Below are 22925 nucleotides of genomic sequence, written 5' to 3'. Positions count from 1 at the left end.
ATTCTTCAATATGATCTTTGTTGGGTCCTGCAACCAATATGTCATCCACATACAACAACAATATAACAAAATCGTTATCACCAGACCTCTTGAAATAAGCACAAGGGTCTGCATTAAGTATGTTGTATCCAAGGCACATAATGAAGTAATCAAATCTCTTATACCAACACCTCGGCGCCTGCTTTAGACCGTACAGAGATTTGTTCAACCTGCAAACCAAGTTCTTCTTTTCTTTTTCTTCAAAACCTTCAGGCTGGAGCATATAAATCTCTTCTTCAAGATTTCCATGAAGAAAAGTTGTTTTAACATCTAGCTGCTCTAGATGTAAGTTTAATGTAGCACACATTGCCAAAACTACTCGAACTATTGTTAGTCGAACCACAGGAGAAAATATTTCATTGAAATCAATACCTTCTTTTTGAGCATATCCTTTGACCACCAGTCTTGCACGATACCTCTCAACTTGATCGTCACCATTTCGCTTGATTTTGAAGACCTATTTGTTACCAATTGGCTTCCTTCCTTGTGGTAGTGGCATAAGGTCCCATGTATTATTTTTATGAAGGGCTTCAATTTCTTCTTGCATCGCCATCACCCACAATGAAGCATCTGAGTTGTTTATTGCCTCTTGCTATGTTGATGGCTCACCGTCATCTGTTAAAAGGCAGTATGCAATATTACCTTCTATAACATAATCTGAGTGCCAATTGGGACGTCTTCTCACACGATCTGATTGATGAGTTGTTGGTGCTTCAGAACTCTCTGGTTCTTGTTCATCATGTGTTGGTTCTGCTTCAGAAGAATCTCCTTGTTCAAACTCCTTTTCCACATTTATATGTGTAGTCTCTTACTTTTTAGTGCTATCATCGTCTTCTTTTCTTTGTAGTTTATCCTCTACAAAGATAACATCCCTGCTGATGATCACTTTACGGGCAGTGGGATCCCACAAGCAATACCCCTTGACTCTATCAGCATACCCCAAGAATTTGTATTTCCTGGATTTTGGATCCAGCTTTGAGATTTCTTGGGAGTTGTACATCACGTACACAATACTTCCAAATATATGGAGGTTTGAATAATCAGCTGGTTTACTAGTCCACATCTCCATTGGTGTCTTCAGCTCTATTGCAGTTGATGGAGCTCGATTCACCAAATAACAAGCGGTATTGACTGCTTCTGCCCAGAATGATTTTTCTAGGCATGCATCCCTCAACATTGCTCTTGTTCTTTCTAACAAGTTTATGTTCATCCGCTCTGCCACTCCATTTTGTTGAGGAGTGTTTACCACTGTGAACTGTTTTTTGATGCCTTCTTTCCTGCAAAAGTCATCAAATTCTTCGCTTGTAAGATTTTGAAAGTTAAAAACACATCTGACTTCTTCTTAATAGGATACACCCAACATCTCCTAGAGTAGTCATCGATAAATGAGACAAAGTATTTTGCTCCACCTAGGGATGTAACTGGTGCTTGCCATACGTCAGAATGAACCAATTCTAGAACAGTTTTGCCTCTAGAATTTGACGTGTTGAATTTCAACCGGTGCTACTTACTTGTTATGCAATGCTCACACAAAGTAAGTGATACCTTTGTTAAGCCTGGAAGTAGCTTTTGCTCCACAAGAACTTTTATTCCTTGTTCTGACATGTGTCCAAGTTTCTGATGCCATAACATTGCAGAATCTGAACTATATGAGGCAACAGAGGCTTCTACTTATAGCAAAGTCTCTCCCTTCAGCATGTACAAGTTTGCTGCTATCTTTTTGCCTTTCAGTACCACAAACGCTCCACGAAACACCTTCATGATTCATTTCCGTGTCTCAATCTTTCTTGCATTATTATCCAACAATCCGTAGGATAATAAATTTTTCTTCAGGCCCTTCACGTGCCGCACATCTCGAACAACTTTGATTGTTCCATCATACATTTTCAATTTGATGGTTCCCACGCCAACGATCTCTAAGGCATGATCATTGCAACTATACACAGATCCTCCTGAGACAGGTTCATAATGATGGAACCATTCTCTTCTTGAGGTCATGTGATATGTTGCTCCCGAATCAATGAGTCATATATCTGCATATCTTTTTCTACCTTCTACGGTGGTTGACTCTTCACAACATAGAGCATCTCCATCATCTGAAGTGTTTGCGGTTTTGCCTTGTGGATTGGAGTTTTTATTTAGACTCCAACAATCCTTCTTCAAATGACCATTCTTTCCACAATTGTAACACTTTAAATTCTTCTTGCTCCTCGACTTCGATATACCATATTTGTGACTGCTGCTTTGGTCACGTTCTGTTGATCTCCATCTCATCATTGTCATCGTTGTCAATGCTTCTGCTTGTTGCAGATTTACTTGTTTGTCTTCCTTGTTCTTGCACCGATTTTCTTCTTGTAGAACAGCAGCTGGAATGTCATCGAAGACTAGACTGGTGACATTAATATTTGTCAAGTTGATGATGAGTTGATCATACGAATCCGGTAGACTTTGAAGTAGAAGTTCAGCACGTTCTTGTTCTCTTATTTTACAGCTTAAGGATGTAAGCTGAGAAAATAAAGTGTTCAGTGTATTTAAGTGCTCCGTCACTGAAGTAGATTCTGGCATACGCAGAGTGTACAATTTTCTCTTAAGGAAAATTTTATTGTGCAACGATGTGGCCTCGTACAATTTGGTGAGATGATCCCATATCTTCTTAGTTGTCTTCTTTTCCTCGATGCTTGACAATACTTCATCTGCTAATGCTAGATGAAAGTTTGTCATAGCATTCCCGTCCATTTCGATCCATTTGTTGTCATATGTGAAATCCACTGGTCTTTCACTGATAGTTGCTAGACAACCGTCTTTCCTCAGGATAGCCTTCATCTTCAATTTTCACAATGAGAAATTTCTCCCATTGAATTTTTCAATATCAAATTTCGTTGCCATAGCTTCTTTTACGGATAGCTCCCACTATTTCACTATCATGAATAGTTCTTTGGAACCTTCAAAGAATGGGTAATAACTTCTTATTTTCTTATGTTGGAGGATCCATCTTTTGGTGGCAACCACAAAGACAATAAGCAGACATTACACACTCTAATCTAGCTCGGATACCAATTGTTGCGGAAGACGGCTATCGGATAGAGCAAAATCGCAACTGATAATTTGAGAAAATAAAAATAAAGATAAAGAAGACACAAAATTTACGTGAAAACCCCCTAAATAATATAGGGTAAAAACCACGGGCAACGGTAGAAGAATTTCACTATGAGAAAATAGGAATTACAACCTCTCTCGATCTACCAAGGAGAAAACAATGATAATTCTCTCTTGATAAAAATGAGAAAACAATTCTCAAGAAACTCTAAATTCTCTCTAGTATTGGAAGAAAGCTAGAATGTTTTGGGATGGTTTTGAAGCTAAATGAGCTAGGGTATTTATAGTTGAAGCTTTAAGGACTAATTTGTAAATATCCTAAATTACAATGGTTAAAATTGAGGTTATACCATTTTCAAAATTCAGCAATAGCTGCTGCCCCTTTTTTTTAAGCAGCACCGAAAGTTGCATTTATTATGCACACTTTCGGTGCATAGTCAGCATTCCGTCCACTCCATAATGAATAAACCGCAAACCTTTCTCCTTTACCTTCAATCACCACACTTACAACCATAATAAATTGTCATTCTTCTCATTGTAGATCAAAAATTATAATTTTTTTATGAAAAATCTTCATTAAATATTTGGAGATGCCTTGTGAGATTTGTCTTCTTTATATGGCTGGTCGTACGGATCTAATTGATAAGCTTCCATTTCAAAGATTTAATGAGGGAAAATGCGAGAGTGACATCAAAATTTTTGAAAGCGATTTTCCCACTGCATTTTCCGGGAAAATTCGGAGTGAGAAAAGGCCAAATTTTACAAATATCCTAAACGTACGTAGCAACAAATGAAAAACTCGATTCAAGGTCTAATGTTAAGTGGTCCTCGACATCTCTTCACGTGATGGGTCCCTTTCTTTCAAAATATACTAAGTTTTTTATGTGCCCATGGTTAGGGTTTGACTATACCTAGTAACTCAATTGTACAATGAAACTTGGAAAAGAAAATCCAAGAAGGAAACATGTGCTAGTTGATTAGGTTTGCATTATGTAGCTATTCATACTATAGCGCATTTTCTGCCCCGAATCAATTGGTCACAATAAAAAATTGGTCGAAACTGAAGTGATTGCAGAGATTTTAGTAACGGATAACAATATACTTACGACAATAAATAAACCTCCCCAGAAGACATTGAGGAACGACAAGTCAAATTTTTTTTGTCTCGAAGTTTTTAATGCTTTGAAGAGGAGACGAAAGCATTCGCACTTGCGAATATTTTGAAGATCATAAGAGATTTTGATGCTCGACAGGTCGTGCAACTAAGTGCATGATATGTTTGTGTCACTTCGAAGATTTTAGTGATGCTGATAAGTTCAACTGAAAATGTTTATACATTCTGTTGACAGAGTTGTTCGAACTCGAGATTTATAGGAAACACAACACTTCCTTTATTACTGATGTTGCTTGACATGTCAGTATGTCATTATTATAATTTTAAATATGTTGAAGTAAATATATTTTCCTATTGAATAAATAGATCATTGACTTAAATTATTATAATATTTCAAACGAACTTGAAGAAATTAAATTATTAATCGATAAAAAATAAGATCATAAATACATATTAATAATTAGAAATTTCATAATATATATATATAATTTTCTTATCCGAAAGAGATAAGAGTTAGAATCTTTGCTTCAATCATGCAAGTGGAGCGTGAAGGAATTCACATGGGAGGATTAATGGTTTGTGACCCTTAGTCAGCTATATAGCCAACATTTGCACAAATGCTCCTTATCCCATTCAAAATACTTATTTTAACATAGTTTAATTTAGGTGATTAGATATTAATTTAATTAATATCATTATTTTATAATATACAATAAAAATATATATTTATTTTATTTAAATACACAATATCTTTTAATTTATAATTTACAATCTAGTTAAAACATGATGACATGCACACCTATTTTTTTTTCAAAGTTTGCGAACTTGAATTAAAATTCCAATTCTCTTATTTTTATTATTGAAATTTTAGATACTAAGGAAAAATCAGTACAATCATTCCATAAAAAATTCATTAGACCCTAAATTGTATTTTTTTTTCTTGAACAATATTTTATTTTGAATATATATATTGTCTCTTCATCAACAGTAATTTCTATGTACATTTTGCTGCTCTGAGTGACTCTCATGAACATCAAGTTCTGGAAGTATTAAGAGAGAAAAATATTGATATCTTTGATGTAAATTATAATATTTAAATTATTCATGATTCAATCTTTATATTAAGCAAGAAATATTCTTAATTTCTTAAAATTATACAGAAAAATTATCATAGAAGCCCCTATCCTATCCTCATATTATATTTTAATCCCTCGACTTGAAAAAAAAAAGAAAAATCATAAACGAAAATGATTACTTGCAATAACTTAACTACCTAGCTAGAGGATTAAATCAATAACTTTCCTTTTTTTCTTATTTAATTTAAATAATCATTTTTTTCTGAAATGATCACTAAAGTCCATACTATAATCCAATAAACTCACGTATGTAGTTTTCAACAAAATATATAACAGAGAATATAATGTATATATATTAATAAGGATAATATATTTAGGGTTCATTATTATTGTTGTTGTTTCTTTGCTAATAATCATTGAAAAAAATGGTAGGGAAGATATGAAAATGAAGTGCCTTTGGAGGGAGAAAAAAGCCTTTTGGATATCGATATAATTTAATTGAATGAAGAAACCAACAAAATATACGAAGTTGCATGGAAACTGCGATTTTTGGACTTTTTTGTGAATGGTACCGAACACTCTCTCTCCTGTTTCTTATGTCTTTTTCTTCTAATTTACTTCCTTCGCCCTTAAATTATCCTTCCAAGTAAAATTATTTATCAATTGTTTGTTTCTCTATAAACTATTTCCCTTCTTTCATTGGATTATTGTTTCTTTAACTCTTTAATTGTTAGTTTGCTTACATGATTAGAGATAAGTTCAGTATTTTAACTCTTTAGTTTGGTTACATATTAATTAACTTAGAATTTTATATGTACTGATTTCTCATTAGTATGACAAAATGAGTCTTTAAATTTCTTAAATAATAGTTAAGATTCAAATTTTAACATTGTGAATGCAAAAAGTTAAATTGGAAGAATCGTTCTCGTAATATATCTCAATAGTATCTTATCCGAACTAGTTGATCAATATGTCAAATGTAAGTAATTATTAAAAAATAAATTTTTTTTATATTGTCCAAGTTTTAAATTGTACAATTGGTAAAACTTTAAATTTCGTGTTAATTAAACCTTAGCTTAGTTAACATATCTTGAAGGTTATAGGTCCAAATGTGATGAAGTATAATTGTAGCATGGTAGGAGCTTAAAAATTATGGACAATTTATATATAATATAAAAAATTGTAATAGTTGGGCACAAATATGGAATTCTTTAAATTGAAATATAGTATGTGTGCTTCAATTTGACTTGATTTGGTCCTCCTCCTTTTAAATTGTTAATATTGACAACTACTTCACTTATGGTGTAGATATGATCAATATGAAATTTGAATTTAAGAGGTTTATTGTGAAGATAATTTTTTCAACCGAATTTATTTTATTTATAGCATAAGATTAATTTTATTTATAATATGTCATCTCGTTAGATTAATTAATAATTGATATATAATCGAGGGCGGATAGATGTTTATTTTACTGTAGCAAATTGATTCCACTTGAGTCCAGAAAATCTTGTAAAAAAAAATTGGGAAGAGAAAAAATTAAATGTATTTGAATCCACTTGATCTCATTTTAATTCTATTGAACTCACTTGATACGAAATCTAAATGTATTATTGTATATAGATAGTTTTTTATTATATTCGTTTATTATGAAGAGACGTTTATCAACATTTTCTCTTGAGCACTATGATGGTAAATAATCAATTAAGACTTGAGAAAGAAAAAGGAAAGAACGAGGAAGCTGCTCCGGAATTATCATTTTATTCAAATTTTTTTTTAATTTCTCAAGAGAAAAATAAAAAAGGAAAAAAAAATCAAATTTTGCATTAAATGTTGAAAGCTACATGTAATGTTGTGAGGACAACAATTTAGGTATGGCAATACTTATGCTATACAATGCCCATATCTTGATACTCGAGTCCTATAATATATGTTTGACAGACAGTATGAGGACACTAAATGTTGATAAAATATATTAAATATTTAGATTCCCCTTACATAATTTTAAAATAAACCCTTTTCAATTAATATTTTGTTGTTCTAATTAAATTGTATTAAAATTTTGGTCTCGAATCTTATATATTATGTTTTAATTTTTTTCATGTTTTATTTTATAGGGCGAGATCCTCTCTCTCAAAATTTTTATCCAATAATAATTTAAGTTTTTTTATAAAAAAAAATTATAAATTTTAAAATTATTCAAATATCCTCAAATTCATAATTAGATGATATTACGTACTTAAACATACTTGAATATGTATCTTCCTAAATATTATAATAAAAAAGGGGCTATAACTTTTTATTTAAATACTTAATTGATTTATAATTTCTTTCAATATTTAATTTTAATTTAATCTCGTAATGAAAAGTATATTTTAGTTTTTAATATAAATATTCGTACCACGATTATATTATTTATTTCTCATATATCATTATCATTTATAATTACTAAATCGGGGTCTCAACTTTAAAAAAATAAATTGTGCCCCCTCTGGTTTGTACTTGAAATTACAATGGGGAACATTTTGAAAGGAAGATTTAGAAGTGACAATAATTAAACAAAAACTAAGCTCTCAACATTCCCTTTACACTTTCACTACTTTATTTTTATATTCTGTTTGTTTTTGTTGTCAGGCATTTCCTTGTCCTTTTGTGCTTTTGCGTGGGCTCTGGTGAATGGTTTTAGCAGAATAGATTTCAATCAAAGCTATTAAGAAGAGAATTTAGACAAAATTAAGAAGCTTCATGTGATAGTTACCCACATCACACACATACAAATCATAAGCATAAAACAATGCTTCTCCAAAGATATTTTAAGCTAAAGACACTGTCAAATTGTTCTAAACTCAAATCACGTGGCAATTACTTTAAAAACTTGGGTCATGGTCCATTTAGATTTTATAAACTCTAAATAGACATATTGCATTTTGGTCCTACATAAAATTAAATTTATAGTTTAATACCTTTAAGATTTGTGAATCTTTTAATTTATAAAATGATAAAAGTTTATTTTAAACCCTCTAAATTTTTAATTAAACAATTCTTATTTCGCCTATAATTTAATCTATCAATTTATCAAATAAGACCTAACTCAATTTAAGAAAATTCTATATCTACATCCAATCAATAATCTGATTTGTTGAAATTTAAAAAATTTCATTAATAATATATTAAATAAGCAATTTAAAAAATGTGATGATAAAAACGGATCAAACTATTTCTTCAACGCATATTCCCATCTATGCTAGTTAGTTGAAAAATTAATGAATTGCACGTGGACCCAAACAAGTGCAAAAATTGTAAAGGACTAGAGCATTGCCACAGCTCCAATAATCAAAGTTATCATAATTCAAATTATAAATTTAATTATTTTAAAATATTAAGAAATAATCATATTTAAGTTTCAACTTTAATATTTCTCACATATATTATTGTATATTCCAAAATTTAAACTATTTGAAGGGCATTAATGTACATTCAATAAATTTGTCACTACATATATTATTGTCCTACTTCCCCTTACTTTCACTGCTCTCCGGTCAAATGATTTCTTCGCCATCTTTGCTTATATTCCCTCCTCCTTCGAAACATCAAATGAATATCTCTCACTAGTTCCATAAACCTTTCTTTTTTTTTGAATTATCGAATCTCGATGGCGAGCGAACGCGAAATTTCCTTTTCACGAGGCGCTCACACACAATATTTTACCGACGACGATGACGACAAAGAAGAAGAGAAGTTAGGAGATACGGAAGAAGAAGAATTGTTGGAAGATGAGGTTGAAGAAGAAGAAGAAGAAGAGAGTTCGAGGGATAGTCGGGGGTCGTTTTTCATGTGTGGTGGTGGCGGCCGTCGCCGTAAGACTTGGTATCTAGGGCAAGTTTTGGACCCTAGAGCTAAATGGGTTCAGGAATGGAATAGGGTTTTCCTCCTTGTCTGCGCAACGGGCCTCTTCGTGGACCCGTTGTTTTTCTACGCCCTCTCGATTAGTGACACGTGCGTGTGCCTCTTCGTTGACGGGTGGTTCGCCATCACTGTGACCGCGCTCCGGTGCATGACCGACGCGTTGCACGTGTGGAACATGTGCCTGCAGCTCAAAATGGTTAAGAGATCGTCGTACGATAAGAGAAGCGGAAGCGAGAGTGAAGAGGAAAGGGGAGAAAGAAGCAACCGACCCCGTGGTGGGAATGCGCGCCACGTGGCATTTAAATACCTGAAAGCAAGGAAGGGATTCTTCTTTGATCTCTTCGTAATTCTACCTCTACCTCAGGTACATCATTACTCAGTTTCATTAATTAATTAATATAAGAGACAGATGACAAGTGCATGCCATTAGTGAGTCTGTTGCATGTAGTGGTCAGCGTAACAAACATGTGAAGAAACCATGTCGTTTTATATAATTTTAGGAAAAGTAGAATGGAAAATACTCCATGGATTTCATCATTTTTCCATTTTCATATGAATTATGGACTGACGTGAAATTGCAATGAAATGAAGATTGTACTGTGGGTGGCAATTCCATCTTTATTGGAAAGAGGATCGGTAACCCTAGTAATGACGGTGTTGTTGATAATATTCCTCTTCCAATACCTTCCCAAGATCTACCATGCCGTTTGCCTCTTACGCCGCATGCAAAGCCTTTCCGGCTACGTCTTCGGTACCGTTTGGTGGGGGATCGCTCTCAATTTGATCGCTTATTTCGTTGCTTCACATGTAAGTACTTCTTTTATTTTATTTTTTAATTTTTTTATAGTAATCTCCCATAACGGATCTAAAAATATTTTTAAAGGTATATACACAAATATTAACAATACAAAATCTTTGTATGACAGACACTATCACTAAATGTCTAAAACAAATAATTAATAGAAAAATCGAATTTCAAAATGAATATGTGTCCACCTATATATACTTAAATCCGTAACTGATAATCTCAATAACAATTACTCCTTACAAAAAGTATGGAAAAGAAAATGTAAATACTAATCCTTAAAGTGATTGTGCAAATAATATTTTCAAAAAAATATATAAGTTAATATAATATTCATAATAAACATATGTTAATAAAATTTATTTAAATTCATCAATTTCAACATTATAAACCCTATGTTAGAGTTATAACTTTGGATAAGACTATAATTTGTCTTTAATAAAATAAGACATTTCCTTTATTCTCTTAGACACTTACATCAACATTTTCAGTAACTTTTTATGTAAAAAGAAAGGAATAAATAATTTTTATCCAAACTAGAAGAGATAAATTATTACTAACGTTTATGATCATTATATAGTATGGTGTGTATAACAATTAACATTTTAGATGAATAGTTTGAAACAAAATTGATTTTTGTTTTCTACTTTGATAAAGTTTTGAAGTGTAAACAATTTGTGGGTGGATAAAAGTGCTTAGTAGTGAAGACTTTTTAGCAATCCCAAATTAGTTTTTGGCTTATTCTAAAAGATGGAATGGAAATGTCCCCTAAAGGTGAAAAATCAGATGGTAATTAGTACTTTTTTAATTTCCTATTTGTCAATTCATGATTCACGTGGGAGGAAAAATGTCAAGGTAAATGTTGCAAATAGTGTGGCGTTTGAGCCATCAAATTGTGGGTGGATAAAAGTCTTTAGTAGTCAACATTTGCTATTTATTTAATTTTATTGGGATGGACTGGGGTGCGGGAGCAGGCAGCGGGAGCGTGTTGGTACTTGCTAGGGATTCAAAGATCGGGCAAGTGCCTGAAAGAGCAGTGTAGAGGAATAGAGAATTGTGACCTGAGACTATTGGCTTGCAAGGATCCAATTTACTATGGAACAAGAAGCATGTTGAGGGATGAAGCAAGACTGCTTTGGGCAGAAAACAAGCAAGTGAGAAGCAGATGCATTGAAAGCCCTGATAACTATGATTACGGAGCTTATAAATGGACTGTTCAACTCGTCACCAACGACAGTCGTCTCGAGAAAATACTTTTCCCCATTTTTTGGGGTCTCATGACTCTCAGGTTTTTTTCTTCTTCTTTTTGAATAATAAAACGATCCCGGACTATACATTAATATTTTTCTTTATTCTTACCCTTTTTGTTTGTGTGTAAATTATCAGCACGTTTGGGAACTTGGAGAGCACAACCGAATGGCTAGAAGTTGTTTTCAACATCATTGTTCTTACCAGTGGACTTCTTCTCGTCACAATGTTGATCGGAAACATTAAGGTATTTACGAGTTATCATTAATATACTACTCACAATGTATAACATTACATATCATCAAAATTAATTCCAAACATAAAAGTCATGAATACTAAAAGAAAATAAAAGTAAACAAAATTCAACTTTTACCATATTCTTATTTTAGTCACTAGACTTCAAACATTTTCAATTTAATCATCAAACTTTTAAATTATTTCATTTTTTTGTCACTGAAGTGTTACATCAGAAATAATAGGATGACGTGGCTATTTTTTTTTATTGATATGGACTGCATTTTGCTAACATGAATGGAAGCCACCTTTTGGTTACATTATTTTCTTTTCTTTCTTTTTCTTTCCAACAAAGATGAATCTCATAAAGTTTCATTCTTGTGTCATGTCAATATTAGAATCACCGTTCTTTAGTATCTTTTCTGACCACATAAAATATTGATGGACTTGTCTCGTCGTCCTATACCACTCTACCAATATAGATTTTTTTAAAATTTCTTTAAAACTCGTGAAACTCAATCCAAAATGAAAAGGATTCCAATCAACAATTTCAACTAATCGATCAACGTAAAATCATGATGTATAACTAGTCTCATTCTTCTCCGCTATCCCATTGTTAGAATTTAGAAGTAGATATTCCATCATAGTGAAATCAAAGAAAATCTGAAACAATTCAGAAGTGTAGTGACTAACACAGAAATATGATCAAAGTTGAGTGATAAAATTTATGGCTCATCCAAAGAGAAAAAGTTTACACCAACAGTGATTGATTTTGTCCCATAAAAAAATAACAGTGACTGATATTGCGGTTGAAGTAACACTAATGCCTAGAGAAAAGTGCTGGGTTTTTTCTTTCTTTTACCAAAATCCCAATCATAGGGTCCAGTGGAACCCATCGAACGATTCTATCTGTCCATATTTTATTCCAACAAATCTTTGATAATTTTCATGTTCAGACAGATGACATATCATGTTACAAAAATGTCTGACATATCGTGTCGTTTCAGTTCTAAATCAATTTGTTTTGCTGCTTCGAACTACTTTTTCTTTTAATATTGTGATTAAAAAAATAAAATTAAATATTGTTGTGTTTTGATTATTTTAGTTTTGGGTGGGTATGACTTGGTTTTGTGAAGGTGTTTCTGCATGCAACTACGTCCAAGAAACAAGCGATGCAGTTGAAGATGAGGAATATAGAGTGGTGGATGAGGAAGAGGCACTTACCTTCCGGATTCCGGCAAAGAGTCCGCAACTACGAGCGGCAACGGTGGGCTGCAATGCGTGGTGTCGATGAATGCGAGATGATCCGAAACTTACCCGAGGGGCTCCGGAGAGATATCAAGTACCACCTCTGCCTGGATTTAGTTAGACAGGTAATTAATTACACAACAATGCAAAAAGAACATTAAAGTACCACCTCTAATCTATAGCCTTATATCTGAGTTCTAAAGAAATAGTTAAACGAGAAAAAGAATAAAAAGTTTTTTCTCAAAAAAAAAACCTGTAAAATATAAACAAGAGATAATTGCACATGATATCATCAAACTATGACTATTATTTTTAAATGGTTCTTGAATAGTAAAATATTCTACATTAATCCTCAAACTCTAACCTATTTCTAAATTGGACTAATACTAATAGTTTAAGGATTGATATAGAATGTTTTAAATTTTATGGTCCAATTTAGAATGAGGGTTATAGTTTTGGGATGCCTATAGAATGCTTTAAAGTTCAGGGGCTAATTCAGAATGAGAATTATAGTTTAAGAACATAATGTGCAATTAACTATTTATATTTCTTTATATATTTTATATGGGTCAATTTTAGTTTATTATATACTTCTTAAATTTTAAAATTTCGGTATTAACCCAAACAATAGCAGCAAAACATGTTAAAAGTAATTCTATTAATTCATGTATTAAATGTAAGTTGTAGATTTACTTTATGTTCTTAAATTTGATCATTTTAAGTCGCTATAGTTTAATCATATTATATTTGTATTATTTGGGCTAGAACTGGAATTTCAAAATCTGGAAAGTATATGAACTAAATTTGACCAAATTACAGTACATGGATTAAACCTATAGTTTATGCATAGTCTAGGGACCAATGATAGAATTTGACCTTCTATATCTTTCAAATATATGCCATAGAAAAAAGTTGTGAATTTGTTGGTTTCTAACATAATTATAAGTTTCTTTCAGGTACCATTGTTTCAACACATGGATGATTTGGTCCTAGAAAATATTTGCGATCGTGTCAAATCTTTAATTTTCACCAAAGGAGAAATTGTAAGTATCATTTCCAATCGTGGTGGGTTGAATATATTTTATATATATCGAATTCGAATATTTTAAGAAAAATAAAAAACTGGAATTCAATTATTATGCCCTCGTTGACGTGGATATTGTAGATAACTAGAGAAGGTGACCCAGTACAAAGAATGCTCTTTGTGGTAAGGGGACATCTCCAAAGCAGCCAAATTCTTAGAGATGGTGTGAAAAGTTGCTGCATGTTAGGCCCCGGAAATTTCAGCGGTGATGAGCTCTTATCGTGGTGTTTACGAAGACCCTTCATCGAAAGGCTCCCGCCATCGTCTTCCACACTCATTACACTTGAAACAACCGAGGCGTTCGGTCTTGAAGCCAAAGATGTCAAATATGTTACGCAACATTTCCGCTATACATTTGTTAATGAAAAGGTCAAGAGGAGTGCTCGGTATTATTCTCCAGGGTGGCGTACATGGGGAGCAGTGGCAATTCAGTTGGCTTGGAGGCGGTATAAGCACCGGTTAACACTCACATCGTTGTCATTCATTCGACCTCGGAGGCCATTATCTAGGAGTAATTCATTGGGGGAGGACAGGCTCAGGCTTTATACAGCTATGTTGACTTCACCAAAGCCCAATCAAGATGACTTCGATTTTTGAAAAAAGGTCTCAAATGAGGATTCGTGGAGTTAGCATTCATTCTGATACCATTTTGTGAGGACCTTGATCGGTTCGAAAGTATTGTTCACCTTGACTCAGCCTGCAGTTTTGTTTTGTTTTTTTAAATGTTTGTATCTACAGCTATATGTTGTATCTTTCAAGTGAGGTTAGCAATGCAAAAATAAATGAAGCAACCAGTGCAGTGTGTCAAAAATGAACTAAAATCAGTTTCCTAACAATCATTGCCCCTCACTTCCATATCTTCCATCAAATTCCTGGATAAGGGCCTTCATAATTTAACTACGAAAATCATGTAAACTTGGCTGAGTCCCCGTTTACCTTCTTTATGAAGCACACGATTCTGTTGGACTACTAACCTCAGTGACTACAAAGAAATCGAGAGCTTTAGAAGCTAGATCAAGAGCAACCTGCTGCATATGCAAGATTTTCACAGAAAAGCTTTTGTAAGAAAAGTTTTAAACTGTTGAAAAGGAAAATGAGGGTAATTACTATTTAAGCTTTAATTAAAGCCTAAGTTGAGCCCAATTGGTCACATTCATTAGTCTCCTATTGCTTCCAAATCCTTGGTTTTGCTCATATCATCGGGACACTTTGGCCACCGCTGATTCACGAAGACAAAATCGGGAATCACTTCTGGTAGGAGCAACACACTGTTGCTGGGATACAGCAATGGATAATAGTCTTATGCTGTTATGCACATTTGGAGTCAGAGCACCAATATGGCATTATATAATGGAGTTCAGAGTACATCACCAAATTATCTTCTTCAATCCAAAAGAAGATAAGAATAAAGGGTAGATGGGTTGCCGAAAAGAAGGTTAGAGAAGCTATAATGGCAGCCCCTTTCCCATATGAAAAGAGGACATTGCTTGTATAAAGAGGTAAGCAAGGGGCCAACTCTATAGACTGCAATTGACTTATTTCACCAATCTTATCCCACTTTTTACCGGTCAATTTTTTTTTATCGATTTCAACCAGTATAAAAACCTGAACAATCCATCACTTTTTACCGGTCATATCCCACATTACACCAGAACGGATATGAATGGGCATAAATATGAACATGGATGCATGAACCAGCCTGCGTCATCATGACATGCATGAAGATGAACGAGACAACCTTTGCATGCTCTATGAATCTATGATATGTGAGTTTGGAAATCCTCAGTCTCTGCTTGAGAACCCTATGCTGCCAGAAACGAGGATAAAAAGGAATAACATGCATAAATCACTTCAAACCAGAGAAAAATTCAAGCTTGTTCATCTACAATAGCAGTGTACAATACAACCCTAGCGAATTCAATTGCTATAGTCAAATATTTCAACAGAAAAACGAGGCTAAACACCTATAACATGTATATAACCACTCCAACCTCAAAAAGTGCACCAAATATGAAAATGCATTGTGCCTTACATTTATTTCCATGACAAAAAGAACAACCACTATCTACAAGTAAGATGGCATTAGCCCAAAAGTTGGGTTCCTTGACCTTTACAATGTTCATAAAGCTGAAAATGGCATGAGAACATGTGGTTCTCCTCTACATGAACTGATCCATCAACTCATCTCTTTCACCTTCCCTCCTCTAATGATGAGCAAATTGAGGGATTCAACCAAAGAAGAAAAAAAAGCACTTACAGCCAAATCAAAGAACACTTCACGTTGAATCCACCGCTTCAACTTGCTGACGTGCCAGGTATTTTTCTCTTCGCTCCTTCTGAAACCATTAAATATAAGTAAAATAAGACAGAAGAAAAGGGAAAAGGAGCATTATTGCAGACATAAGACAGTTAATTACCCATTCATCAATTACAAGACCTTCTCCGACAACCCGGGGACCTGTGTCAGGGGTGGGTTTCTTGCGTGTTTCAAGAGCAGCCTCAGCCTCAGCTAACTGACGCTTAAGTTTGTCCAATGCCTTACGGAACAAGAAGAAAAATTAAACCATTGAAAGCCTAAAACAAGGAGCTAAGTGTAGAAACCAAAACAATACCAATACAATTTGCTACTTACAGGGCTAGGCCGACCAACATCCAGAAATACAACCCGCAAAATTCTTTCTACAGTCACTTGATCCCTTTGTTCGTCAAACTATACCACAGAAGGCACAATAAGAAAAAAAATCTGTGTCAGCATTAGCATTTTAAGTTTAGCAGCAGTTAACATCCAATAAAGGTACACAATCAAATTCTAATAGAAAAACTCAACCAATAAGCAGATTAGGCATTAAACAGAAAGAAATATCAGGAAACTTTAAATACCATATGGAAAATCTCATGTTTAAAGGATCGATTTTACATGCCTACACTAACTGACATGGCATTCTACTAATGATCATATAATATATTTCTTTTCAGATAAAACTGGAGCAATAAAATTTGTTTGGTAGTTACCATGAATGAGATCTATCTTATAATCTATGTATTCAATTAATTGCAACTAAAACGACATTAGCCTGCAGCAATTTACGACTAAACTCATATTATGATGCCCTTACCTGTAAAAGCTATAACACAACTAAACAAAACTCTTCTTCCAAAATAGGCTGAAGGCTCTGATCCAACAATGGAAAGAAGAAAAGGGCAATTTTATCAGACTACTTGCTATAGTAGTGTTTTCTAACCACAATTCCTCGTGCATGTCAGCCAAATGAAAATAGAGAATCGTTACCAAGCTAAAAACACTTTAAGCAGATTTCGTTTTACCCAATTAAGAACAACCAACTACAGCATCAATTTAATAGGCATTTCCACTTAAAAAAAAAAGCCAAAAATTCCATTTGAAATTCATCCAATATTCACTTAGACTGATTAAATGCTAACAGAACAAGGACCTCCATTGAACTGAACTTTAAGAGAAAACACCAAATATATGACAAGCGAGAACATTAAAGAACTTACAAGCTCAGGCAAGTAATCCACTCCGGCTGTTACCTTCAAACTCATTATCTTAAATTTAACCTTACTCTTTAAATCCACCTGCACCTCATTATTCTCTGGACGCTCTATAAACTTAAACACTGACAAAACAAAAACATCAACCAACCAAATCAAACAAAATTATTATAATAAAATCTCAAAACCGAGCTGCCAAATTTTATTACCAGTCGCGATAATGCTTTCCCCTGGAGCCAAAATTCCACCAGGTGGACGCATAAAACAACTCTTAGGGGCAGTAGTTTGAAACTAAAAAATAATAAACAAAAAAAATAGTTAATTAAATAAATAAGCAACCACATGATTCAACGAAATTACCAAATGGTATGATATTAACTGGTAAAGAATAGTAACTTAAGAAATTAACCGTTACAACCGCCGCAAGAAGCCTCATTTTAATGGACAGCGAGAATTTAACCACAATTAGTATTAATTCACTGACAAATCATGACTTTAAATGAAAATAATCCAGTAAATTACAGTAAAGGTTGACGTAAAAGACAAGAGAAGTAAATAGATATAATAATTCAATTTTACCTTGAAAGCCACGTGAGATTTACTAGTGTTCTTCAACCTGATCGCACTTCTCGCCTGAGTTCCAGGCTCATCTACAGTTAGAATAAAATTTGACAAATTAAAAAGGAAATAGAAAATTTAGCTCTACAAAGTCAAAGGCTAAGCAAAGCGGGGATTAGTACAAGGGAAGTAGAGGTTATTAGAAGGATCGAGGCGAAGCCGGCGCCGGGGAGGAAGAAGAGATCTGGCAATGGAAGAGACGGTTTTTGAGCGCTTGACGGGCACCGTCTCCAAATGGCGGCTTCCATTGTGGTTGAAATTTCTAGTCGAAGAAGAAGAGGAAAAGTCGTTTGTCGTCGTCGAAGTTTGCCAAAAAGGACAGAGACCAAACATCTTCCTTTCGGAGCTCCGCTGCTGCCGGTTGACGATCTCCATGCTCCGTCGCAAAGTCAGCCGTCGGCTGTGACGGTGAAATTCTCTCTCTTTTGTCGTAAAGAAAAAGAAATCAAAAATATATACCGATGAATTGTATTTTGTATATATTAAAAGTATTTTTAAATAATATTATATTTATTTTGTCTGTGGACTTTAAGCATGCAAAATGGCTAACATTCTCGGCGAATTTAAAGTTAAACACAGGACGGATTTGATATCTTCACCTAATTTTAATTAATTGCAGTTTGGAATCCTTCCCTGATGCGACTGTCTTTTGGGACATTTGTGTAATTAATTTGAAGTTTCAAGGGTAATCTTCACTTCAAAGCACAAACGCTTTTGAGGGGTATTATAGTCAATATCATTTCCTTTTTCGAAGGTCAGTAATTATGGATTAATTAAATTAGGTGAAAGTAAAAAAAAAATGAAAAAAGAGGTGAATTTACAAAGGTCGGCTTGTTTGTTGGAGGGTTAGTTGGGACGTTTGGAGTTAATTAGGTGAATTAAATTATCAAATTAATTTATTTTAAAAAGAAATATAGAAAATGACGTATATACCATAAGCCAATAAAAATCATAGCTGTTAATCATGTTTTGTTTTAATAATTTTATAATTTACTCAATAATTATTTTATAACGTAGTTTTGTAGTCATTGACATAAAGTCAATGAAACATGGAAAGTGTTTTAATATTTTTTTAAGGATTAGTTAAATAGCTGACCTTTTCCGTATAGGTTTATTAAAAAATGTTAAAACGAATAAACTAAATCATAAAAATAAGTTAATAATAACTTATAATAGATAAATAGATAAATTTAAATAACATGTAATACTATATATATACACAAATATAATTGAATTAATGTCATGAATTCTCCGTTTCAATAAATAAACAAAATAATGCACAAATGAATTAAATTTAACAGGTGTACGTGTTGAGCCTGCCTGGCAATGGGATTGTTGTTGCCTAACAAATTGGCCACCAGACAAAGATAAAAGAAATGGTTCTTGTCTGTATTTGTAAGGGATAATTCACAAATATTGCAAAATAAAATTGATAAATATATTTATATAATAAAAAAGAAGAGAACAATGAATAAAACTAAAGATTAATGCGTTATCATTGCACGACCAGTATTTTCAACCTCTCATGCTTTATTTTTACTCTCCCACTATGACACCTACCTGGTTAAAGTTCCATTTTTTTTTCTGGTAGAATTTGATATTTCGAAAATGATTGGAAAAATTGTTGTTGAATTTCAACACTATAAAATTCAGTATCTTAAATGTTTGAAGAAAATGTTAGAGAATGATGATTTCAATGTCACATAATAAAATTATAGAATTTCATATTTAGAAGAATAAGATAAAACAAAATAAAGAAAAAATGATATGAATAACATGTAGATGTCACCTTAATAAAAATCAGTTTACATAAGTATATGTGATTGTCATGTTATTTTTTTATTTATAATTTAATATTTGAATGGTCAAAATAAGAATAAATCAAAAGTTTAATAAATAGATTAAATTTTTTAAATTTTAATAGTTAAAATATGAACGAATATCTCAACTCTCGAAGAGATTTAATTAGCCTTAATGAAATTTAAGTTTGCATGTAAAAATGTTGTAGGGACTACATTAATGAAACATATAGTTAATGTCTGAAATGAAGAGTTTTGTTTCCCTCCAATGGTCGGCCTACAATTTGTTTTGGTCAAATCAGTCAAAAGAACTTGAAAATTATACGACCAAGAAATTTATTTTATTGTAGACAAAAAACATGATATGGTTAAGACCATAATTAATAAGAGATATGGAATTTTATTCATTTGATTGGACCGTCAATGAATTTTTTTACAGTATGAATCAATCTATTGTTGGATGTAAAACAGCTGGCTTTTTTAAAAATTTTAATGTTCTTGAAGCATGATGATCAAATTCTAATAAATTAAAATAGAAAGTTAAACCTCTTAATTTTTTATAATGAATGGATGAAATCCATAATCAGATCTATTTAAGTCTATTGAATATAATGCAAAACAACCCTTTTTTAAAAAAAAAAGTCTATTGAATACTTGATTAATCGAATGGAGATCATCCGCCCCTCATTGGTGTCCCGCTTCTTGTCCCTTGCACCATAGCGCGCCATGTAATAATATTTATTAGTTTCATATTTAAGTTTTTCTATACAATTTATTTATTTAATGACAAATATCAATTCAAACTAAATTATACTAAATAATGTTTTTAATTATATATTTATTTATATTTATATTATATATCTTCATTACGTGACACGCTATGCTGCAAGGGACACGAAGCGGGACACCAATGAGGGGGTAGACGATCTCCATTCTGATTAATCCCTCTACAAATCCTCCCGTAAGCCTTTTCCAATCTTGTATTATGCTCGAATAGTTGTATTTATTTTGTTCTTTCGTGTGTTTTTATTTGTTGTATTTAAAATACTATATATTTGTATAAATCGTATACATTAACAATACATAAATTTATATATTTATTTATTTTTAAATTAATTATTATTTAATCTGAACTACAAATATTTATATTTATCCATCTTCATAATCAAAATCAAAATTAATTTTTTTGTGAAATATAATTGTATTGTATTTAAAAATGTCTAAATTACAAAAACATTTTCCTCTTTTTATTTGTATTGGAGCCTCGAATTTGCATATCTTTTAATTATAATTCTTTTAAAATATGCATGAATAAAGTGACATCAATTATCAAGGAAATTGTTATTATATGTTGAGGTCATAAATCCGAACATCGCATATATATAAATATGAGCATTTATTGTTAAATAATTGAGAATCTTTAAGCATATACTATCTTATATTCACTAAATTTAAAAAAAAAAATCTCTTAAAACATGAAACCAAACAAGAAAAAGTTGGAAGTGTTTGTTATTGATGGTCGTTTTCTTAAATAAATAATTTGTTGGGTTGTTGGGTCTTTAATGTGTTGAATGTCAGCACGGGCTTATGAACTTTCTCACACGTATATATAGTGGCGGAACATACAAGAACGCTAGCGACCTTGGCCCCAGTAAATTTAGAAAATTTACATTATAATCCCTAACTTTCTTTTTTAAAATTTATCTTGGCTGCTCTTACAAAATATGAAATTCTTTTATAATTTTAGAGTTGACTTCCTAAAAACTTATTGTCAATGGGTTAGGTTCGGAATTTTTTTTAAAAAAAATTGGGTTTGGGTCGAGTTTTTTTTAAAGGTGATGTTCGGGTTGTGTTAGATTCGAGTTTTAGGGTGAAAACAACCGACCCGATCCGACCTGAAAAATAATAATTTTATCTTATATATTTAAGAATAATTACAATAATACCCATCTATATATTTGTTTCAATTAAATCACTGCTTTTATTGAATAAAAATAATATTCTTATTATTTTGGGTCGGGCTGGATCGGGTTCGGGTCGGGTGAAGGGTATATATTTTCGGGTCGGATCGGATGGGGTGAAGGATATAAATTTTTTTGGTCAAGTTGGGTTGGCTGAAACTCAACCCATGCCCAACTCTAGTCAATACCCGTCGGTGAATATATATAACTATAAAAAGTGACCATGTAATTACTAAATTAATAATTATTTCTTGTAATTACTAAATTAATAATCAATAATCATATAATGTAATTCTTAAAATAAAATTTATAACAATTATAACATGTAATTACTAAACTATTAATTATATTTACATATACAATTATATTATGGTGCCTACACATTCCTTGAAAGAAATGAAGTATGGTAATGGGTTGTTGATATGGTGAAAGAAAAAAAATTATAGAAAGGTAAAAGAAAATGTTAGATGAAAAGTTTTAAATGCCATCAAACTATAGATTCAAGTTTGACAATAAGGTCCAAAAAAAATTAAAAATATATGATTACAATTATTATATTGACAGGTAATTTCAATGTGAGTAAAGACTATAAAAGAAAGGAGGTTTTGAAAGGGACAAATGAGTAAATAAGAAGAAAATACGAATAACTCTATTCCCTGAGTTGATGTTAAAAGGTGGAATATTTTTGTCTTTGGTCCTAACAACTTGTACTATTTTTATTCTTTCTCCATTTTTTGTTGTTGGATTCAGTATATTTACATAAAAATACGTCTATTTTATGATTGTGATTTTTGTCAATTAAATTAAAATTTAATCCGAATATTATATAATTACACATAGATTTTTGTCACACTTAAATTCGATTTGGGTGAATGTAAGAAATTGTGATTTTTGTGTTTAGACTTTGCTGGTTTTGGGATAACATAAGGATGAGTTTACTGTATAGTGAGGGAATGAAAGATAGTGAGCCGGTGGACAATAAAAGAAACTGCAAAACTATAGGCAGAGCTATGGGGAATGAAAGATAGTGAGGTGGTGGACAATAAAAGAAACTGCAAAACCATAGGCAGAGCTATGGGGAAAACCCCAATGGATATCTTTTTCTTTTTATATAAAATATAATTTTGATTCTATTTAATTCAAATATACATTGAACATAAACAATGAAAATGGAAGTTGAAATC

The 22925-nt window shown here is 32.3% G+C and overlaps 2 protein-coding genes and 1 long non-coding RNA gene across 3 annotated transcripts; 1 reads left to right on the top strand and 2 right to left on the bottom strand.

Moving 5' to 3' along the window:
* Positions 1-2350: 2350 nt before the first annotated feature.
* Positions 2351-11113, bottom strand: LOC120127831. Its single transcript, XR_005516571.1, has 3 exons — positions 10995-11113; positions 5548-5559; positions 2351-2363 (listed from the first exon to the last, which is right to left on the bottom strand). It is a non-coding gene; the product is annotated as an uncharacterized LOC120127831 (long non-coding RNA).
* On the top strand, positions 8900-14524 carry LOC120127828 (cyclic nucleotide-gated ion channel 4-like). The gene is made up of 7 exons (XM_039145645.1): positions 8900-9595; positions 9823-10038; positions 11011-11324; positions 11423-11531; positions 12655-12891; positions 13723-13809; positions 13932-14524. Exons 1-7 carry the CDS (start codon positions 8978-8980, stop codon positions 14445-14447), a joined length of 2097 nt encoding a protein of 698 aa, XP_039001576.1. The 5' UTR covers positions 8900-8977; the 3' UTR covers positions 14448-14524.
* A 1171-nt stretch (positions 14525-15695) lies between these two features.
* LOC120127829 (vesicle-associated protein 4-1-like) lies at positions 15696-22284 on the bottom strand. Its single transcript, XM_039145646.1, has 8 exons — positions 22262-22284; positions 18104-18412; positions 17943-18013; positions 17573-17654; positions 17370-17488; positions 16483-16560; positions 16268-16387; positions 15696-16186 (listed from the first exon to the last, which is right to left on the bottom strand). The coding sequence occupies exons 2-8, from the start codon at positions 18354-18356 to the stop codon at positions 16127-16129; spliced, it is 783 nt and encodes a 260-aa protein (XP_039001577.1). The 5' UTR covers positions 18357-18412; positions 22262-22284; the 3' UTR covers positions 15696-16126.
* Between the last annotated feature and the right edge of the window lie 641 nt (positions 22285-22925).

This window comes from Hibiscus syriacus, unplaced genomic scaffold (genome assembly GCF_006381635.1).
Source record: "Hibiscus syriacus cultivar Baekdansim isolate YM2019G1 unplaced genomic scaffold, ASM638163v2 tig00110472_pilon, whole genome shotgun sequence".
Lineage (NCBI taxonomy): Eukaryota > Viridiplantae > Streptophyta > Magnoliopsida > Malvales > Malvaceae > Hibiscus > Hibiscus syriacus.
Note: the sequence above shows the minus strand (reverse complement) of the source record. Positions and strands in the feature narration are given on the sequence as shown.

Bases quoted from the DNA above. Each gene is read 5' to 3' on its own strand.
- LOC120127828 (XM_039145645.1), top strand. From the start codon at position 8,978: ATGGCGAGCGAACGCGAAATTTCCTTTTCACGAGGCGCTCACACACAA. The intron at 9,596-9,822 runs GTACATCATTAC...AATGAAATGAAG, and splicing joins TAATTCTACCTCTACCTCAG to ATTGTACTGTGGGTGGCAAT. The intron at 11,325-11,422 runs GTTTTTTTCTTC...GTAAATTATCAG, and splicing joins TGGGGTCTCATGACTCTCAG to CACGTTTGGGAACTTGGAGA.
- LOC120127829 (XM_039145646.1), bottom strand. From the start codon at position 18,356: ATGGAGATCGTCAACCGGCAGCAGCGGAGCTCCGAAAGGAAGATGTTT. The intron at 18,014-18,103 runs GTACTAATCCCC...TTCTAACTGTAG, and splicing joins TAATAACCTCTACTTCCCTT to ATGAGCCTGGAACTCAGGCG. The intron at 17,655-17,942 runs GTAAAATTGAAT...ATTATTTTTTAG, and splicing joins AATCTCACGTGGCTTTCAAG to TTTCAAACTACTGCCCCTAA.